Genomic DNA, 19,508 nt, shown 5'->3' on the forward strand with positions numbered 1-19,508 from the left:
TGGACAGAATTTTAAGCATCACATTTGAATGGAAAGTGAAGGGATGTTTCCTCGCTGGATCCAGAAGTTGTTCTGTCTGTGCCTAACTATACGAAATTCCCTGAAGTAAAATTACAGATGCAATGCACCCAGTTATAAAACGTTTTCTTGATTTCGTTTAAGCTTACAAAAATATTGGAAGAAAATATCAACTCAAAGACATGTAATGTTCAGTTTTGCCTAATATTTAATTAATCATGATTAAAACATATATATATTTAAGCTCGAGCAACATGACATCGATATGTGACCACAATTTCTATGTACGCTAAAGGAATAGCCTCTGTTTTTCAGTCTCTCATATCCTAGCAATAACCTTTTGATTTCTTTGGGCTATTTAGTTGTGGTTTTATATAGTTTGTTTAAAACCAGGAAGTCTTCTTTGCCACTTTCTTTAGGAAAAATACAGATGCCCCTAGAACAACTCAAGGCCTTAACTTGGCAGCCTTCAGTTTTGTCAGAACACTGTCTGAGGTCTGATGTAAACTCAAGATAGTAGAGAGGGGGAAAAAAGTGTGCATTTATCATAAGCCTGAAATTTTGGACACACTTGTGACACATTTTCTCTGAGGCCTATAATTTTTTAATGAGAAGGAACTTAGGCTCTCATCCAAGAGCTTAAAATATTGGAGAAACGAGCAAAAATGACAATGCTGTATGATAGAACTGTAGGAGCTGGCAAGGCAGCCTTGCCTGCAGCTTGGCTCATCTTGAGGGATGTAACAGGTACTAAAGCCATTGGCACAATTTACTGCATTTTAGTGGCTCCTTCATATTACCCTGAACTGTCCCTAGGCAGAGATGCCCCTAGGAGAAGATGACCTTTCAGTGAGAGTTGCTTTTATTTGCAGAAAGACTGGTGGTATTTACTTCCTGGGGAAAAATCAGTCAAGGAAAATGGCTGTTCTGTTTTGTTTTCATTTTGTGTGCAACTCTTCAAAAGGAAATCATGCCTCTTAAAAGATTGTTGAAAGTGGGGCTTTTAAAAAGCATGGCCCTGCCACTGGATCAGTAAGAGAAAGGACATAAGACCCTCTTGGCACTAAAGATCAAGGGACTTTAACAGGCATGATTTTCCTTGTTCCCCCTGAGGTTACAGGTCGTAGAGGTGGAGTAACAGATTACCCTTTAAGTTTAAGAATTGACTTGGAGCACAGAGGTGGTTTTACCTCTTTACAGAGAATGGAAAGGCAGACAGGGTTGGAGAATACTACGGAAGGTTTAACAGATATTGTCAAAAAGAAATGAAATGTTTAATGTTCTGGGGATGGCAGTACGAAAACCCTCCAAACCAGGGTATTGTACACCATGTAAAGCACCTTAGAATTGGAGGCTGCAAATTTAACTCTCTCGCTTTCAGGCCCACAAATTCTTTTATTCCTTTTCCTTTTTCTTTCTTTATTGCAGCCTATGGAAAACATAATTGCGAGGTTCTTGGTGTTTCTTTAAACTTTTATTTTTCCAAATCCAATACCAACTACTCAGTTCATTTGAGATGCTTTCTAGAATTATGCTGCCTTGAGCATATGCCCTATTTCATGCTGTGCATCTTCCAGCTGTCTGCGCTCTGCACACGCTTCCATATTTGTAGTTCCTCAATGTCAGTTTTGTCTACTTTTATCTTCTCTTATGCTACCTTTTCAATAAAATTTATACTTCTTTTTTCAAGTAATAATTTGCCCTGAGAGGTGGGAAACAGTAGTCGTTTCCTGCTCTGCAGAATTTCTGAGGTTTCTCAGGCTGTCTCTGTTGCCTGTATGACAGGCCTTCATGATTTTTTAAAGGCAATTTTGGTTTTAGTGTCATCTGCACATGAATGCCTATTCCTAAGGCTTTTTTCTCAGGCCATATGGCATCTGTGACTTTAGTTTGCTACACGAAAAGCAAGCAGGGAGAACTGATTGAATCTGGTCAAGACAAAGGAGCAGCGTTTTATTTCCCAGCCTTGGACCTGGATGGAGGTTCAAAAGCATTCCAAAACTTACTGTTTCTGAATTCCAGAAACACATCTTTAAGTCGATTTGGTGTTTACAGCTTTGAACCTGGATTTCATTATGGAGATCTATGCCTTTGTAACATGTGGCTTGCCTGAACGTCCGCAGTGTGTTCTCTCCTCGCAGCTATGCTTGGAGGCAGCTCTAACACGACGGCAGCGTTGCAATGCAAATGCCTGCCCTCGAATGGCAGCGTGCGAGAATCACGGCAGCCAGGGACTTCTTCAAGGGTAACCAGGGGCAAAAGAACATTATCTTCTGCTAAAGTCTCTCAAGGGGTTAATGAGTAAAAACTGACTTGCATCTTGTAGCCAGACACTGTGATCAAAGCCAGCCTGGTGAATTCAGAACCTTGCAGGCAGCTTGCCTGCACTCATTTATAGGCTGGTTAGGCTAACTTCTTAACATAACTGTCTGAGTGTAACAGATGTGTTTGTTTATTATTGTGTAACACTTCCACTGCCATAACAACATGGTTTTTCCATCTAATAGGCAGGAATAAGTCTAACCTTTTTCTCTCACTTTTTTCCCATAGGTTTTCTTGGAGGCTGTAGGAGACACTTCCAGTAGTGAAGTTTCTGCTCCAGCTATGCCTGACATCATTTAACCACCTAATATTACCAGTGTTGGTATCTGTATATTTCTAACAGTTAATAAGCACATTAAAACATGTTTTTCCAAAGATGAATATTGACATCTTTGTTATTATCATCCTCTGGGCTGAGAAGACATAGTTTCAGTAAGTTATTTAGTTGAAAAATGTGTAAAATGTAGAGAAATGGTTAAAAAGGCCACAAATCAAGAGCTGCTTATATTAATCTTAAATCCTTTTTAAATGACAAATTACACATTAAGAAAACTCACAATCTCTTAGAAATTATGAGGAATTGCCTCGAGGAATTGAATTTAAAACAAGAAAAAGAAGAAAGAAAAACCACAACAAACCTCTTGTGAAACTGCAGAGGTTCAGCATTAACAGCTACCAACCAAATGAAAAAAGTTCACTTAGTTTTTTTTTTGTTTGTTTGTTTTTTTTTCCCATTTTTAATTGCAGTAATGGCACATATATGCTAAGAGGTGTTACTTTATACCAGAAAAGTTTCCTCAGAGCCCCAGACTGGATGACAGGCACCTCGGGATCTGTAAGGGCTATTTCCTTGAGTGAGCTTCCTAGAACATGGGTTGTCCACATGAAGGTCAGGAAATGAGGACTAAGGGTGGGTCTTTGCTACTAGCTCATTCAGCAAAATGTTAAACCACAGCTTCCTAAGCTTTAAGGCCATCATGCTGACAAAGAATGCTTTGTACGCCTGCTCCCCCATGTGCAATTCCTTTCTGCTGTATAAATTACCTAATTTGTTAGTTGTCTAACATAAATGCTGCGGACTCTCTCATTTTGAAGCATCATATATCAGGATTTTATTAAAAATTGTGCAGTGATTAAAACAGAATAAAAAGAGCAACCAAATTTTATATGAAAAATATGAATTAAAACTTATTTTTATTTTGGAATAATATCCAAACAAGGCTTCATTTTGCTATTGGGATGTAAAAATTAAAATGTAACTTTAATTATTACCTAACAGTTGTCCTTTATCTTTAGGAGTTTGGACTGACATTTTGCTGAGAGTAAGTTCAAGTATATGCTCTGAGTTGTTTGCATGTGTTATAAAAGAAAAAAACCCGAGTCCTACGGAAGTTGATAACACCTCAGAACAGCTAAAGTTGACTCCATAATGATTACTAAGTGCACTGTCAGATTTAACCTAGTAATAAAAGTATCAGAGCAAAACACCAGTTGGAACTGCTAATGCAAGACTCGTCCTTTTTGTCAAGAAGGTCAGCAATTTTGTTTTGTTTTGCTCGAACAGAACACGATGGCATTATTTGGTTGTTTGTGTTTTCAAATTCTGAAATGAGATTGATCTGCAATAACATCTTTGTTTTCTCCCTGGAGTGGAGGTTTGGTTTTAATTTCCTTGATGGTACAGCCATCTCTGAAGACTCAGTGTCTGGGAAACAGTAGACTAGCATTACACATAGTACGGTTTGGATGTGAAAGCGATATGTGTTTCAGTCTAAATACTACAGTTTGAAAATTTTATTTTTCAGTGCAAAAGATGTTCTAGCAGAGATATCCTTCTTGAGGTGTATTTATTTATTTATTTGTTCCATCCTGTGTCTATTCCCTGAGAATCAAGCCAAGTTAAAATTACCTGCACAAACCACTCAGCTCAGATCAAGCATGACAATGTTTGAACGAAACTGGGGAAACTGGGCCTGGTCAGCCTGGAGATGGCTGGAGGTCAGCAGTGGGAGACGGGTGAGATTTTTTTGCCAGGCGTGCACAGTGAAAGAAAGGGCAGGGGACTGCAGTAAGGGATGCTCCTCATTCACGGAAGGCAACACTCCTCAATGGTGTGGAGCAGTTTGTCAGGAGGGTGCTGCGAAGCCTCCAGCGCTGGAGCCTGGCCTGCCCTGGTGGGGCGCAGGGTCTTGGGCCCGCTGTCGCTGCGACATCCCCTGGGGACGGCTGTGGCGCGTTCCTAGAGGAAGCAGGCGACAGATGAGAAGAAAAGCTGAAGGTTTTGATGGATACGAAGCACACCCTGTGCACCTATGCCTGTAGAGCCAGCAGCACACACCGCCTGGCTGCTGCCCTTGGCAGGACCGATAGCACCGAGCCCTGCCAAGCCAGAGCGTGAGCTGCAGGTGCCCGTGCCCCGCACAGCCCCCATCCCTTAACTAAGGGGGTCGCCAGCCCCTAACCCACCCGCGTGGGTGGGGACCGGGGGCCGAGCGGCCCCAACAGGTGCAGGGGGCTCCCCGTGCGCGGCCGGGCAGGGCAGGGCAGCCCCGGGCAGGGCAGCCCCAGGTAGGGCAGCCCCGGGCAGGGCAGCCCCGAGCAGGGCAGCCGAGGCCCGGCTGGGGAGAACCGAGGTGCTCCCGCGGTCTGCGCCTGCCCGCCCGGCCCGCCGCTCCCGCCTCCCCGCCGCCCGCCCCCTGTCTCTCTCTCTCCTCTCCCTCCCCGCGGGGCTGAGCAGCCGTAGCCCGCCGCCTCCGGCTCCATGAGCGGCCGCCAGCCGCCGGCCGGCACCGCCACTGCCACCGCCACCGCCAGCGGGCCCAGCTCCCCCAGCCCCGCCGCCGCTTCCGCCGCCGCCCCGCCGCCCTGCCGGAGGTGAGCGAGGCCCCGCCGTGCGGGGACGGGGCCCGGCTCCGCTCGGCAGCGCCGGGCAGGGCAGGGCAGCGAGAGGCCGCCCGTGACCTTCGCGGAGGAGGCGGGGGGGAAGATGGAGGGAGGCCGGGGTCCCGCTGCCGGGGAGGGAGGAGGGAGGAGGGAGGGAGGGAGGAAGGAGGGAGGCGGGGAGGCTGCTGCCGCCGCCGGGCGGAGCTGAGGAGCTGCCCCGCTGCCTCCGTGCCCCCGCAGCGGCGGTGGCCGGGCGGCCCCGAGCCCCCCGTGCCCCGTTCCCAACGCGGAGCCTTCACCTGCGCCCCCCTTTTCCTTCCCCTGCAGGACGGTCCCGCAGTGAAGAGGATGGCCGTGACTTTCCAGCAGGCCCAGCGGGTGGGCTGTACCTTGCTGAAAGCACTCCTCAGGTTCGCTTTTATGGTCGCCAATAACCTGGTTGCTATTCCGTCCTACGTCTTGTATTTAATTGTGCTGCAGCCGCTCCGAGTGCTGGATAGTAAGCTCTTCTGGTATATCGAAGGAGTGTTGTTTAAATGGCTTTTAGCTATGGTGGCTTCCTGGGGCTGGTGGGCAGGATACACAGGTAAGCACGTCTTATTAACTACCAAACGTACCAATATTACGCTGGCGACAAGCCTGATATCGCGGGTGTTTTGGCGTGGGGGAACCCCGCAAGGCGGTGGGCACGGGGGGTGTTTCTCTTCCAGGTGCCGTGCAGGGATGCATTGTGTTTCTGCACGGAGATGCCGAGCGTACCGAAACGTTTCTTAAACTGTAGCTGCACATTTATTGTGTGTTAAACAATGGAGTTTCTCAATCGATGCTCGGTGCTATCAGAAACAATGCTTTTTTGGCATTATGTGTCTTGATCGCTTCGGTTTAGTATTACGTGAAGGAGGCACGTCTATTCAGAACAGTGTTGATTTGTGCTGTGAGTGTAGCTGCTAGAGCCAAACTCTGAGTGTGAACAAACTTCCTGTAAAAGTGCATGCATCTCTAAATCATCTCCACTTAAAACTGTCAGGACACAAAGCTAAGAAGTTTGGCATGAAGGTCATCTCAAAAGAGTAGGTCTTCTGGTCCTTGAAACAGCAACTGTCTTCTCTGCTGCCTGAGAACGGAGGGAAACAGGGAAACAGAAGCAGCCTTTTTCACAGCAATAGCAATACCCAGTGTTTCTTGACTATGTGGCTCTTCATTTACTGTTAGCAAAGCTAATTACAGAACCTGTAGGTTCCCCCTCCCTCCCCTGCATGCTTGTTTTGCAGCGATTATTGAACTTATTTTTACTTGTTAGCATTCATAGGCTCATCGAGATGAAGGACTGAACTGAAATATTAAGGAAGGCTCTAGTCTTGTCCTTGAATACACTGATTTTCATCCTGGCTACTGCACTTCCTGCAAGAAAACAGCTGTCAGATCTTTGTATGTGCTTAGACCTTGGAAAGGGGAGGAAATGAATCTACTGAGTGCAAAATATGAACAGCCCTCCTAAAATTCTTTCCCTCTCTTCTGCCCAGGCTGCATCCGCAGGTCTTGTCCATGTAAACAAGGAAAAAAAGGAATGGCAACACACAGCTCTGGAGTCTGGTCAGACTCCCGATTAGTCAGAATGTCAGTGTTGACCCAGACGGAGCGCTCTTTTTGTTAGGCTACAAGAGCTGAAGCCTCTGATAATATGCCTTTTGGTACCCTGTCATGTGCCTTTCCAAGATGCACAAAGTTTCTGTGGATACTCTAGGTGAGCTTCCAGTTCTTCTTAAGGAGATGGTGGCAGCAGCAAGCTAGATCCTGGTCTGCCGGGCTAGAACTGTCGCAGCGTTGCACTGCTTCGAAATTGCCTTGCCTGGTACAGCTCAAGCTTTTCCAGATATGCTGTTTTAAAAATCTGTTTATATTTGCTCCTTAAAAGAAGTCCACATAGTATTTGCAGTGGCAGGTATATTTTTTAAAAGTCTGCTTTACACCTTTAAGCAAAAAATCCTCCCGGAAGGGAGGGTTAATTTTCAAGGTGTTGTGTGTATTATATTAATTGGAAATGGGAAAGTTCATGGGCATAACGGGAACGTTAAAGTCATACAGCATACGACCCTGAGGATACGCTGCGTATATTGAACATGCTAGTTAAAATTCAAGCCGTCATCCCATGGCGATACGGTTGTCAATTTTGAAGGCAGTTTCTTTGGGACAGTTTTCCTGCTGACTGCAGAACTGTGTGGTTTCTTTTGCCTATTGCTTGGAAAGTGGTCTTAGCATGATCTGCATATCCTAGAGACTTCCTGAAGCATCTGTTCATTGGTGTTGCTGCTGTATCTTGACGATTTGAAATCCTTTGTTTTGCAGTCTTGAAATGTCCTAGTATGTTTATGTGACGTATCATTTACAAACAGCTACCCAGAAGTGTTTGCTGGGATGATGTATGGGTAAGGAGGCCCTTCTCTTCGCTTCTCACTATAAAGCATGGCTTCTGACTCGGGGAGGATTTTAAGCAAGCGCTAGTATGAAGTCTCAGTTTGAATATATTTTCTTATTTGGTATGAAGACATGAACATGTTTTTTGCTAAAAGCTACAAAATAGCAAAAATAGCTGGTTTCTTTGTCCTTCCTTCCTTTACCCTCATCAGTGTTCACTACCACACGCAGAACAGACCTGGAAAGGCTAGGATACCTTTCTGACTGCAGTACATGTAGACAGAGGAAATCTGTCCGTCTGTTTCCAGATGGGTAGATTTATAAAAGGTTGTTGCTGTGCTCTCCTCTTCATATAGAGTATGACATACATTAATTCAGGACTGAAATATTACTTTATTAGAGTTGGTGCCTAAGACTTACAGTGGTGTATCTGAAAGAGACATTGCTCTAGAACTTTTCTGTTTTCAGTTCCAAGACTAAGCCAAAGATAGGCTGCAATATATTCCATCTTCGTGAAAGTAAACAGAAGATAATAGGTATGTATCGGTTCATCCAGAAGATTAAGGATTTTTCTTTTTTTTGGTGTGGTGGAGTGGTTGGTCAGTTGGATTTTTTTTTTATTTTCTTTTCCCTCTCAATTCAGAGGGTTGCCAGCTAAATAAGTTTACCTGTCTTTTAATTGGAGGTAATGTTCTGTTTTGCTTGTGTTGTAGGTGTGTTTCTATTTTTATTTTTTACTTATTTTTCCCCTTCCAGGTTTGGGTCATCTGTTGAGTAAGAAGTGACATTAAACTATAATTATGGACTTAAACTCAGCCTTCAAGCTAGATTCAGGGCAGACTTTTTTTTTTTTTTTAATGCCCCATGTAAGTTTGTATGTAATATGTAGGAGAGAGCTTAACACAAATGAAGAAAATACGGCGAGTGTTAGTTTTTCCTTCTGGGCTTTGCTGTTGTTGCATAATCGTTGGTACACTTCACTGAATCGCGCTGGAACAGCTGAGGAAAACTCATGAACTAGGTCTGCCCTTCTCCTCCCCACCCCCGCATAAACCTGTGCTTTTGTGCTAGGATCCCAGAGGATTTGTTAGAGAAAGTGCATGATCTGTGTCTGTAACAGCAGCTCTAATCTGTGCTTTTTGATAAATGTAGGTGTCTCTGTTTGCCAGTGCACTTGATCTTATGTAAAGAGGTAGCAGATAACTGGACAAGCAAAACAGGGAAAGGAAGGGGAAGAGAGGTTGTCAAAATTCTCCTTTCCCTATAATTTCCTTTTAAGATACAAATATGAGAGAGAACTTGGAACTTTGATTTTTCAAGGGCAGGGTATTATAAGGATATGTTGTTCCTGTGCTCTTTATAGTATTTCCTAAGAAAGGGAAAACTGAGTATCTTCTTAAGAAGAATGTTCAGATATCTAATGGTGTTACTTTATTTTTAGCTGTTTTCAGAAAGACCTTCTTGGAACTCTTGTAAGCCATTTTTTTGAAGGCTTTTTGTAATTTGTATTGCCCTTGTAGGAGCAGTTCAGTTAGGGCACTCAGAATCTACGTGTTAGTGTGGTCTGAAAGGCACCTTTGAATGACACTTCTCAATATTTTTCCTGCATTTGTTGGAAGACGCAGACTGAAAAAAAGTGAACTTGAGAATGCTTGATCCTTTGTTGGCAAGTACCTTTCTTCTATGCTATAATTTGTCATTTAACATACAAGTAGAACAAAAGCCCCTAAATAGTACGGTAGATGTAATGGGAGGGAGATGGAGCGTATCTGCAGAGGTGAATTTCTGATGAGTCCCTGCTCACCTGCAAAACTCCTTTTAAAGCAACCATCTTCTAAACTGGAACTTCTTCGGGTCAGTAGCTACTACTGAGTAAAGTTTAATATCCCTGTGTCTAATCAAGTCTCTAAAAATAGTTGGGGCTGGTAGAATTAAACCTCGCTTGGCTTAAAAATGCTTAGGTGCACTGTTTCCTTGTCTTCCCCTGCCATCTATGCAGCAGTTATCATTAGCCGGTGACATTGCTGTTGCGGAATGGCAATTATAAGTCTCCGTGATAGTCATCAGCAGTCCTGATAATCGTGATGCTGATCTCATGCTTCACTCCTCTCTGCTCAGCTCAGTCCTGCTCGGGGAGCAGCACCGTGTGCCTCACCCTGCCCCGTGGTGACAAGGAGCTGGCGATGGGCGAGTGTCCTCCGTCTGCAGGAGCTTCTGCCTCTCCAGGCCCCAGGCACATCGCATGGGGTCAGTCTCAGAGGGGCTTTGCTTCAGAGTTGTGCTTGGAGCATTTTGTACTCCAGTGGTGAAGAAGGTAGAGGGTAACTCAGTGCTACCTTCTGTTCTAGCCTCTTGGCAGCGCACACGAAGTCTCTCAATAAAGTTGGACAGGGTGGTGAAAGGAAGAGTAATAAACTTCTGCCACCATGCAGAAAGCATCTTAGTGGTGTGAGGATGCTTGGTGGTATCGTGATGCAGGTAAAAAGCTGAACTAATCAAATAGTATTGCCTGTTACCGCTCTGTACCAGCCAGCAAGGACGTTTAAATAGTATCTAAGAATATTATGTTTTTGTCAAGCAGTGAGAATTTATATTTTATCCCTTTTGATTATTCAGCCTGAAAGAGTAAAACTGAGATTTGGATTTCTAGTTGTCTCTCCCCTCAAGTAATTTGAAATCCATTGTAAGGCACTTACATAAAATCAAGTTGTGACCAGTATTTAATTCTTCTATAAAACTTGTTCAGCAATCACCCCTTTTTTTTTTCCTAATTCAAAACATTCTTTGTTTCATCAGTCAACAGACTCAACTCCTTAAACCCTTTACAAATGAGAATGTTTTGGTAAGATCCAGGTGGGGTTGTGATAACATTGCACAGGCAAGGCGTGCTGTCAGTGCTGCTTGGCATGGCCAGGGCCCCTTTCGTCAGGCAGGAAGTGCAACATGAGTTGGAAAACAGCAGATGAGATAAAAGTACGTTTTTGGCACCAAATAAGGCAGGGGGTGTTGTTTCAGGACGTGTATCTATGCATTCAGCCCTGCCATTGTCTTCTACCCCACTTCATTCCTGCAGTATGATTTCTAATTGGTAATATTTGGGGATTGTTCACCACTGCGAGGACTGCACAGTTGGCTGGGGGAAATAGTCATGTTTTTGAGTTGTGGAAATGAAGAAAAGAGATTGTTCCTGCTCTGTGGTTTGTTTGAATGTGTGACGATAGCCGATGTGCCTCGATGGCTTTGGAAAGCAACGCACTAGGCAGAGACCGGTGCTGGGCTTCTGGGCAGTCCCTGACTTGAGTGCAGCTCTCCCCAGTGTGTCTGACTTCAGCGTAGGCTAGGGTTGGAACAAGCTGGGATCTTTGAATTTATGTTGTAAGAGGAAGTTTGTGTGTAACTAGCGAGCTGCCTTGATAAGGAAAGGTCGGAGTTGAATGAGTGAGGGACGCTGGAGCTGGTTTTGGTGCGGCCGCAGAGCAAAGGCTCATTGTGCCTTAGCGTAAGAGGCGGTGAGCAGTACAGTGAACTCACTGTCCCCTTCTCTGGGCAAGTGATGTCTGTGTTTGTAAAGGGTGCTATGTAGTGACCCCTGACCTATTTTAACCACATCTAAAATCACACCAGGAAATTCCCATCTCGCCTTTTCGGAGCACAGGCTTTGCCATACTTCTTGCTTTGTACTTCGTCTCTATCGTCAGCAGCGTGTCAAAAGCAGTAATGCTCATCTTTTATTTTCCTATTGTATCATTTAACTACAAGCGGTCATTCTGAAAGATTAGCTATTGAAATGCTCTCAAAGTTTTATTTTTAGAAAGCTGGCACAGAACTTCAAGCACAAGCACATGCTGTTATTTTTTTGCTAGCGGTATTTGTGTTGTTTGTTGCTATTTGCTTCCTCTTTTTTAGGGTGGGTTAGTCTATGCTCCCGTGTTTCACCTGATCTGGATAAAACAATACGTTGCCAGCATACCAAATCTGTCAGGTAGACCTAAGGAAAGTAAGAGCGAAGTTACTGAGGAGTACTCGTACAGAAAGGTGTGAAGGGGAAATTATTTACTCTGGGAATGCCTGTGGAATGCTTCTGAACTGCAGTTCCATTCCTGCTTACGGCCAAGATTTCTATTTTTAGGACGTGTTTTCATCCCTCCTAGTTCTAGGCCTGACATTGTTTGTAGTGTGTCTATTCATGCTAGTCATCTTACTTCTCCCTTCATTGCTGGGTAAGTGCCTGGAAGGATATGGCTAAGAATACCTGAGAGATGTCTCTCTGTTCTCTGTACCTTCTTTTTTTTTTTTTTTTTTCTTCATGGTAGGGTCTTAGGAACCATGTGAAGTAATTGTAGAAAAGGTTTTGTCCAGCTCTGGTTTGGAGGAAGAGCAGAATCTTAGGGCATTAAACTCTTTATGCACCACTTCTCTGCAGTGTGTGTGAAGGGGGGTTTGGAACGTGTCAGGGACAATGCCTTGATGCCAGAGATGCAATTTCTCCTTCTCACTTGTGTTTAGTATAACTGCTTTAGTGCAAAAAAAAATAATCTTAGAGCTTTTCAAGAAAACTAGAGAAAACAATTTTATGACAGGAATAAAACCTATTTTTCTCTGTCATTTTGTTCTGAGAAATTACTTTTTTAGAATGCAGCTCAAACGAGTAGATGTATTACTTTCCCTTTCTCTGTTGGGTGTGTGAGGGACAGAGAAGTCTTGCCAAAGGTTAGTTTGGCAAGGTTTTAAGCCGTTGAAAACAGGACTTTAAAAATTGAAGAGTTGTGCAACTTTAATTAGACAGGGCAGTTAGTAAATCCTTTATGGAATATAAGCTTAGTGGTGTAACTTTCCGGCGTGAACTGAGCCAAAATACAGCTCCAAGATATGTAATCTGCTCGTGTTTATTACAGCGGAATATAAACTAATGCTTAAGATGACACGTCAAATGCAGGATTGCGTAGGCACGTAATTGCACTGCTCTTGCAGTTGCCACACTGGAGATAATAGTCCATCCATTCGTATGTGCAATTACTGAAATAAATAAGACCAACATGTTTGCGTTCCTAAAAATGCTCCATGACACCAGTGAGAGATTTTGCATACAAGGCTGTATTTTTTCTCCCCACAAGCATTTTGAGCAGGGAGTGCCCCCGAAGAAGGCCAGTCCCAGGCTTTCAGCCTCATGGTTGCACCACTGCCTCAGTGTTCTTGCCAAATACTGCAATGGTTGTGTGACGATCTGCATCACGGCCCTGAGACACGCTAAAAACTCCCCACCGCCTTTCTTGCTGGAGTACTGAGGGACAAAACACACCAGCTCCCAAACCCAGTTCACTGTACAGGCAGGGTGAAAGAAGATGGGAGCAGACAGCAAAGGGAAAGAGGACCTGCATCTGTTGGTGGCATGGCCAGCTTTGCTGTAGTTGTTGAACTACTGCACGTGGCCCCAGTTTGAGAGAGCAGTCCTGTGCAGGACAGGGCTCCAGTGGTTAAGGTGTCACTGAACTTCACCTCCTTCTGCTGTCTTGTGATTATTGTTATTTGGGCTGTAAAAGTGCCTTTTGCAAAGTTGCTTTAGAGAAGAAAATCAAGCGTAGGGTGAGATCGAGGGGCTATCGTGAACCGAAAACGGGTTGATTAGGGAATAAAAAGGCCAGTGTTCGTTTTAATGAAAGCTTAGCAGTGGGGTTCCTCGGAAGTTTTGTATACTTGGCTGTTTGAGTTTGTCAGCTGCAGAGACAATTGTAAAGAACTTTGAAAGTAGCTAAGCAATATGAATAGCCAGCAAATTGCAGAAGTTGTTCAGTGTTGAACAGTCCAAAATAATGAACATTTAAGCAAAGTAGCAGCTTAGGAAAGAGGTCAGTATCACGATGGAGAGCTTAGGGAAAATTTTGGCTAATGTTGTGTTATTATTCTCCTTGTTCTCAACATATTTTAATAAAAGTACTAGCTTCACACTTTGCTGTTCTTGTCTCAGTTATTTTAAAGCTATTTGGGAATGAAGAAGGGGCTCTACGAGGGTCAACAGTTTCATTAATGCAAGCTAAAATCAAAAAAGAACCATTTAATTCACAGCTAAACTTGAATCAGAACTGAACCAGACAATTTAATGGCTCTGTTTCCCAGGCAGAATAATGTAGAAGAGATGCAATCTCCCCACCTGTGTGTAAAAAAAGAAGGGGACTTTAAGTATCATTGGAAGGTAATAAATTTAAATCTTTTAAGATTTAATAAGTCAGCAGTGCTGATTTTTAGGGTTTTATTTTCCTTATGGCTTTTCACAAATATATACTTTGCAGGATAGGTGGTATCATACAATATGATCTCAAAACCTTCTAAAAGGTAAGGAATTGTCCTTGTGTAAGGGATCTAATAGTTTAAGCTAGTTTAGAGTGTCACCTACCTTTGTAATTTAAGTAAAGGGGGAGAAGAAGGATTAACAGCTTTATTACTGCTTCTCACTTCTGTAGAACTAAAAGTAGAAAGTGTTCTGCAAGCCAGGGCCAGCGTGCTGCTGTCCGAGAGGACGCGGGTTCTGGAAAGTTGAATCTGTAGGTCACTGACATAGTGTTTGTGGGGGTGTGTTTTTTTTGGTGGCAAAAGGGAGGATTTTGACTGTCTTTTTTTTTTTTTTTTTTTTTTTTATCATCCTGTTTATTTAGTTTCATTTGTTTTCTAGCATCCTGACAATCCAAGCATGTGCAGTTTCTGTGAATGTCTGTAGCGTCTGTGCTCGCTTGCCAGAACAGGGGGAAAAAACAACCACCAACCTTCAGAATATGTATTTTTGGTTAGTATAAGCATCAGTTGTGTTTGAATGTGGTATTTGGGAGAGGCCGTTGAACACCTTTTTAATGTAATTTGGTGACTTGGGTAATTTATCATGTACGTAGATAAATGCTTTTAGTGCTTGTAGTATGGTTTCCTTTTGGGATTAAGCCTCTTGTTTAACAGCTCTTCTTTTTGTCATCCCTCCCACATTTCTGATTTGCCTCCTCACAAATTTGTCTGCAGTTGACCAGATGGTTCAGAGAGAATGATGTTCTCGGGAGTTTTCTGAAAACTGGCAGCTGAGCAGAGAAGAGAGAGACCCGAGCCAGTGCCTCAGCTGAGGGAAGAGCAGGTGGAACTTGGCCATCGTCTGTGTCACTGGACATCAGCTGCAGTGCCAACTAGTGCACAGGTGCTTCTGGGTTTGTCCCACCTCTGGCATATCTTGTCCAGCATGTTGTGGGAAAGGAGGTTAGGCAACAAATCTTTGGGAAATGAGGCTTTGTTGCTTCTGCAGCTTCCAGAACAACTCATTCATCTGGCAGTGGCAGATGGTGTCAGATGCAGCATCCTTTCCTCTGAAAGATGTTTAGTTCACCTGGTTTATCATGGCCTTGTAGATCCCAAAGGTATACATGGGTAGCTGTTCAGCTTTAATATAAGGAAAAGGATAAGGTAGTAATAGAACTTGAAGTATTGTGGGTTTAAGACTTTCTACTCACTTTGTGTATATATAAAGGAGTTGGTGTAGCATCTCTAAAAGGAAGGCATGAAGGACGTCAACCCAGCTGCAGCTCTTGAGGCACAGCAGTGATGCTTCGATTACCGCAGGCAGGGCAGAGCCAGAGCAAGTCAGTCAGAAATCTGACCCAGGGTTACGTGGAAACATGAGGCTTGAGGTGCATTTGAGAGTGCTTGAAGAGACCTGGGAGAGAGCAACCGTGTGGGCGGTAAGCAGCGTGACGATCTGTCGAGCAGGGCTCTGCACCGTCACGCAGCATGCGTGAAGGCACTGCATTAGTAAGGTGACCTCTCGAAATTTGTACCTGTCTAGTCTGTTTTGATATGCATAAATACATATAGATGGCCTGGCAAAACTCCAGCTCCGGTAGCTGCCAGCCTCCTTTCCAAATGCATTCCTTTCATTTGGATTACGTACCCCCTTTTTATTTCCTGCACTTGCCGCTGGCATCAAATTCAGTTTTTGTTCCTCCTAGCAACAGCTTTTTACTTGGAAACAAATATAACCATAGCCTGTGTATGTGCTGATACACCATGAAGGAACCCAGGACGTTTAGTTTACATTTGTAAAAGTGTTTTCAGATGAAGGTATGGTTAATATGAATGTCTGTTAATCCTCTTGCGTGCATTGGATTACATGAAAACTAATTTTTCAGTATTAGAGACTTCTGTTCGTACCACCAAATCTAACACTTTGGTCTTCTAACCCAATATGGGAAGGGAGTGGCAAAGTCTTTATCCAGATTGTTCTGTTGTCTTGGATATATTTAAAGGATCATCTGATGCCCACCTTGGGCTTTTGAAGTTTTATGAGACTTTTGCAGGCTGAAGTAGAACTTCCATGACAGAAAACATTGAAACACCTTTTTTTTTTTTTTTCCCATTATTGCTCCCATTCTTTGCAAATATTTTAACAGCCTACTGAAACTTACGAACTAAATTGCAGTGCTGAGTTCATCTAACCACGAGTGGTGTCACAGTGCGTCACCAAAGGCAGGTTAATTTGGGTGGCTGGCGGCAAGGAACAAGCTATTCCAGGTGGCATGTTCCTTCCTTTTTCAGTCCCACTACCATCCTTGTCTGATGCAAAAACAACGTCTGATTGCTCACTAGGTTTGTTTCGAGGCAGGGTTTCTTTGAATAAATTGTGGAGGGTTTAGTTGGATAGGTAGAATTTGATGTTTGAATGGATCGGCCAAACTCTTATGCTGTGCTAGTGCTAGACTTTTTGTGGCCTGAATAAACTCTTTTTTGCCCAGTTTTTTGCCCACATTTTTGATCATTTGTCAGAGGAAAGAGCAATTTGTGAAACTTGCAGCATGTGCTTCCTGAGTAAGTAAAGCTGCCTGTAGCCACAGGATATGACAAGCTACCTATCAAGTACTGTTGATACACACGGCCTTAGGAGTATTCACATTAATCATTGAATTGTAAAGCAGAATGTTGAGATTTACAATGTCTGTTTGTATTTGTGGCATGTTTGCTGTGTTTGAAATAGAGAAGCCTGTTTTTACAGTCTGTTTCACAACTTTGTTGTTCAGTCCCTTTACTGGTGCTCTCCAGAGAAGCTGCTCTACAGTGAAGTACTGGTTTTAATTGATGTATTTGGAAGTTTGTTCTTTTTTTCTTTTTTCCCCACACAACATTTGTCTGCTGTCATTTTTAGCATGTGTTCCCAACGTTTAGAAGAACTTTGTGATCTGAGACGTGGATTTTTATTTATTTATTTACTTGGAGAGTGAGAAGAGAGAGAGAAGCCTCAATTACTGTCATTGCAGCAACGTACTTCAAAATTGGGATTTCTTGGGTATTTCTTTGAAAGGTACATTGAATATTAGTCTGTGTGCTGAGAATGAAGGGTAGATATTACAGCCAGCTATTCAGAGTGTTTGAATAAATTTGTTGGAGACTGTAAAAAGTACTACTGAAACTCCTGGTAAGACTCACCTGCAAATCCAAGGTATTTTTTGCAGTTAGCAGGTATAAGAGGATTATTTGTTTTGTAATACTAACAGGTGCCAGAGAGCTAAACTTTTTTAAAAATTAGGAACAGCATACTTGCTGCTGCTGCTTTGAGGTACATCAGCTAGAATAATGAGAGTGAGGCTGCCCTCCCTTCTAATCACTTCATTTGTGGCAGCCTGAGAGTGCCACTGATGGTGTCTCCTCTGATTTTATGGTAATGGACTTCTGCTTACTGGCAACCTGTAACATAGGTTACACATTTATTTCTTCAGAGTCACTGAACTGCTATAGGATAATCTGGGGTAAATATGTTTACATATTTAACTTGGATTGTTTGCTGCATCATGCCAGCAAAAAGTTTCCCAACTAGAATGACTTACATATTCTTTCCAGCATGCTTCTCAAAGCTGTTGTGGCCTTTTGTTCTTAACAGTGGGCCTTGCATAAACATAGAACTGAATATAGGAATTTGCTGTTAAATTAATCTGCATCACTAACTTCTTATTGTTTTATGATTAATTTACTTAGATTAAATTCGTGGCAACAAAACATCTTATTTCCCTGGGCCTTTGTAATATCCATTCATTGAAAAAAAGAGCATAGTATCTCAAAAGCCCAGGAGGAAATGTTTGTAGTTCTTGTTCATGTTCTAACTTCTTTGTTTTAGACTGTTTGTAGTGTGGGTGAAAAGTTTAATAAAGCCCTTGAAACCCAATAGTGCAGACATTTAAGGCTTCCTTTAAAAGGTTTGTCCTTGTGCTTCCTTGCATCTGTATCCAGTTATTTCTTGATTCTTTGCACGCCATTCATTGTTAAGTTTTGCCCTCCACACTGCAACCTGAAAATGTTCAATGACTTCGTTATGTTTTGTGGTGATCTTAACCCATTTTAACACCTGGAGGATGGCAAAAAAAAAAAAAAAAAAAAAAAAAAGGTGTGTGGGGGGAGGAAAGAATAATGCTGCAGCTGCTTGATTAGCACCCAATTTTACTGTCTGTGGATATTGATTTTTAGATTATGCTACTTCTGCAATCTCAAAATACATTGTGTGAATATGTATTTCTGTTCTTACGATCATTCAGGCACACAGAATTTGTTCTTTTTCTGTCAGGAGTCAACTGAGTTGAGGAGCTTGAAATGGTCAGTGCCCTTCAAGGGGAGACAAGCTCCTTGGTTCTGAGTTGACTGCAGGGGGACAGTGAATAAATGCACAGAATGGCCTTTTGCCTTTCCCACGTAGGCCTTTTAGCAGAGATAATCTAAAAAGTAAAGGGTTTCCTGAATGCATTCTGCATTATTTTTTTTTTATATATACTCCAACATAAGCTGGGCTGAAAAAGGTCAGTTGTATAACAAGACAGCATCAACAGCACTTTGCAGTAACACAGAATCACAGAGAGGTTTGAGCTGGAAGGAACCGTAAAAGCCCACCCAGCTGCAACCCCCTGCCATGTGCAGGGACACCTCCCACCAGACCAGGCTGCCCAAAGCCCCATCCAGCCTGGCCTTGAGCACCTCCAGGGATGGGGCATCCACAGCTTCTCTGGGCAGCCTGTGCCAGGGCCTCACCACCCTCTGAGGGAAGAATTTCTTCTGAATAGCTAACCTAAATCTCCCCTTTTTTTTGTTTAAAACAATCACCTCTTGCCCTATCACTGCGTGTCCTTGTAAAAAGCCTCTCTGTCTTTCTTCTTTGGCCTCTTTAAACACTGGAAGGCTGCTATAAGGTCTCCCCAGAGCCTCCTCCAAGCCAAACATCCCCAGCTCTCTCAGCCTTTTTTCACAGCAGAGGTGCTTCAGCCCTCTCATCATCTTCATAGCCCTCCGTCTGGACCTGCGGAGACATGAAGGATCCAAAGAGGTAACCACAGGGTAACTGAAGTTGATTTAGGTAAGCAGAAGGAGAGCAGGGATATAGGAGTGGTCTTACAACCTGTATAATCTTGATTCCCCGTAATAGTATCATTGGTTTTCTTGCCTTGAACCTTCATCCAGTAAGTAAAGTCATGTAGTTTGCTTCAATTTGGAGGAAAAGTCAGTGGTCTCATATTTTTGAATCAAGCACTTATTCAGAGAATATATGCAAAATCATGTTTCTCTGAGCCCAGTTGGATTTAAACACTTGGAAAACATTTCCTTGCTCAGCTGTTTAATTCTGGTGGTGTTTCCACCACCAACAACCCCCAGTTAGCAAATCTTTCAAGAAGTGCAGTCTCAGTTCTTAGCTGTAGCTGCTCTGGAAGCTTTTCTTGGGACCTACGCTCTTGGCTGTATCACTTGCCTGCTCCCAGTCCTGGGGAAACAGTCTCAGAGAGAAATAGTCCATTGCTCACTCAGGGTTTGATCACACCTTTCCACCATGCTATTTAACTAGATTTGGTATAAAGGGATGAATGCAAGCTTTT

The 19,508-nt window shown here is 43.2% G+C and overlaps 2 protein-coding genes and 1 long non-coding RNA gene across 5 annotated transcripts in view; all 3 read left to right on the top strand.

Annotated features, from left to right (window-relative positions):
- The window catches only part of INTS7 (integrator complex subunit 7), a 41,041-nt gene extending 38,326 nt beyond the window's left edge, over positions 1-2,715 (top strand). For all 3 annotated transcript variants that reach the window (XR_014317256.1, XR_014317257.1, XM_082757608.1), the window contains one exon: positions 2,569-2,715. The gene's annotated coding sequence lies outside the window, so the exon portion shown is untranslated. The remainder of the gene's footprint in view (positions 1-2,568) is intronic.
- Positions 2,716-5,055: 2,340 nt separating this feature from the next.
- Positions 5,056-19,508, top strand: part of LPGAT1 (lysophosphatidylglycerol acyltransferase 1) — a 68,120-nt gene continuing 53,667 nt past the window's right edge. The window contains exons 1-2 of the mRNA XM_082756400.1: positions 5,056-5,214; positions 5,551-5,809. Coding sequence (XP_082612526.1) covers positions 5,572-5,809 — 238 coding nt within the window. The 5' untranslated portion in view covers positions 5,056-5,214; positions 5,551-5,571. The remainder of the gene's footprint in view (positions 5,215-5,550; positions 5,810-19,508) is intronic.
- LOC309876297 lies at positions 6,537-7,611 on the top strand. Its single transcript, XR_014317145.1, has 3 exons — positions 6,537-6,651; positions 6,747-6,967; positions 7,570-7,611. It is a non-coding gene; the product is annotated as an uncharacterized lncRNA (long non-coding RNA).

The sequence above is a fragment of the Aythya marila genome (assembly GCF_965140915.1).
Source record: "Aythya marila genome assembly, chromosome: 3".
Classification (NCBI taxonomy): Eukaryota; Metazoa; Chordata; class Aves; order Anseriformes; family Anatidae; genus Aythya; species Aythya marila.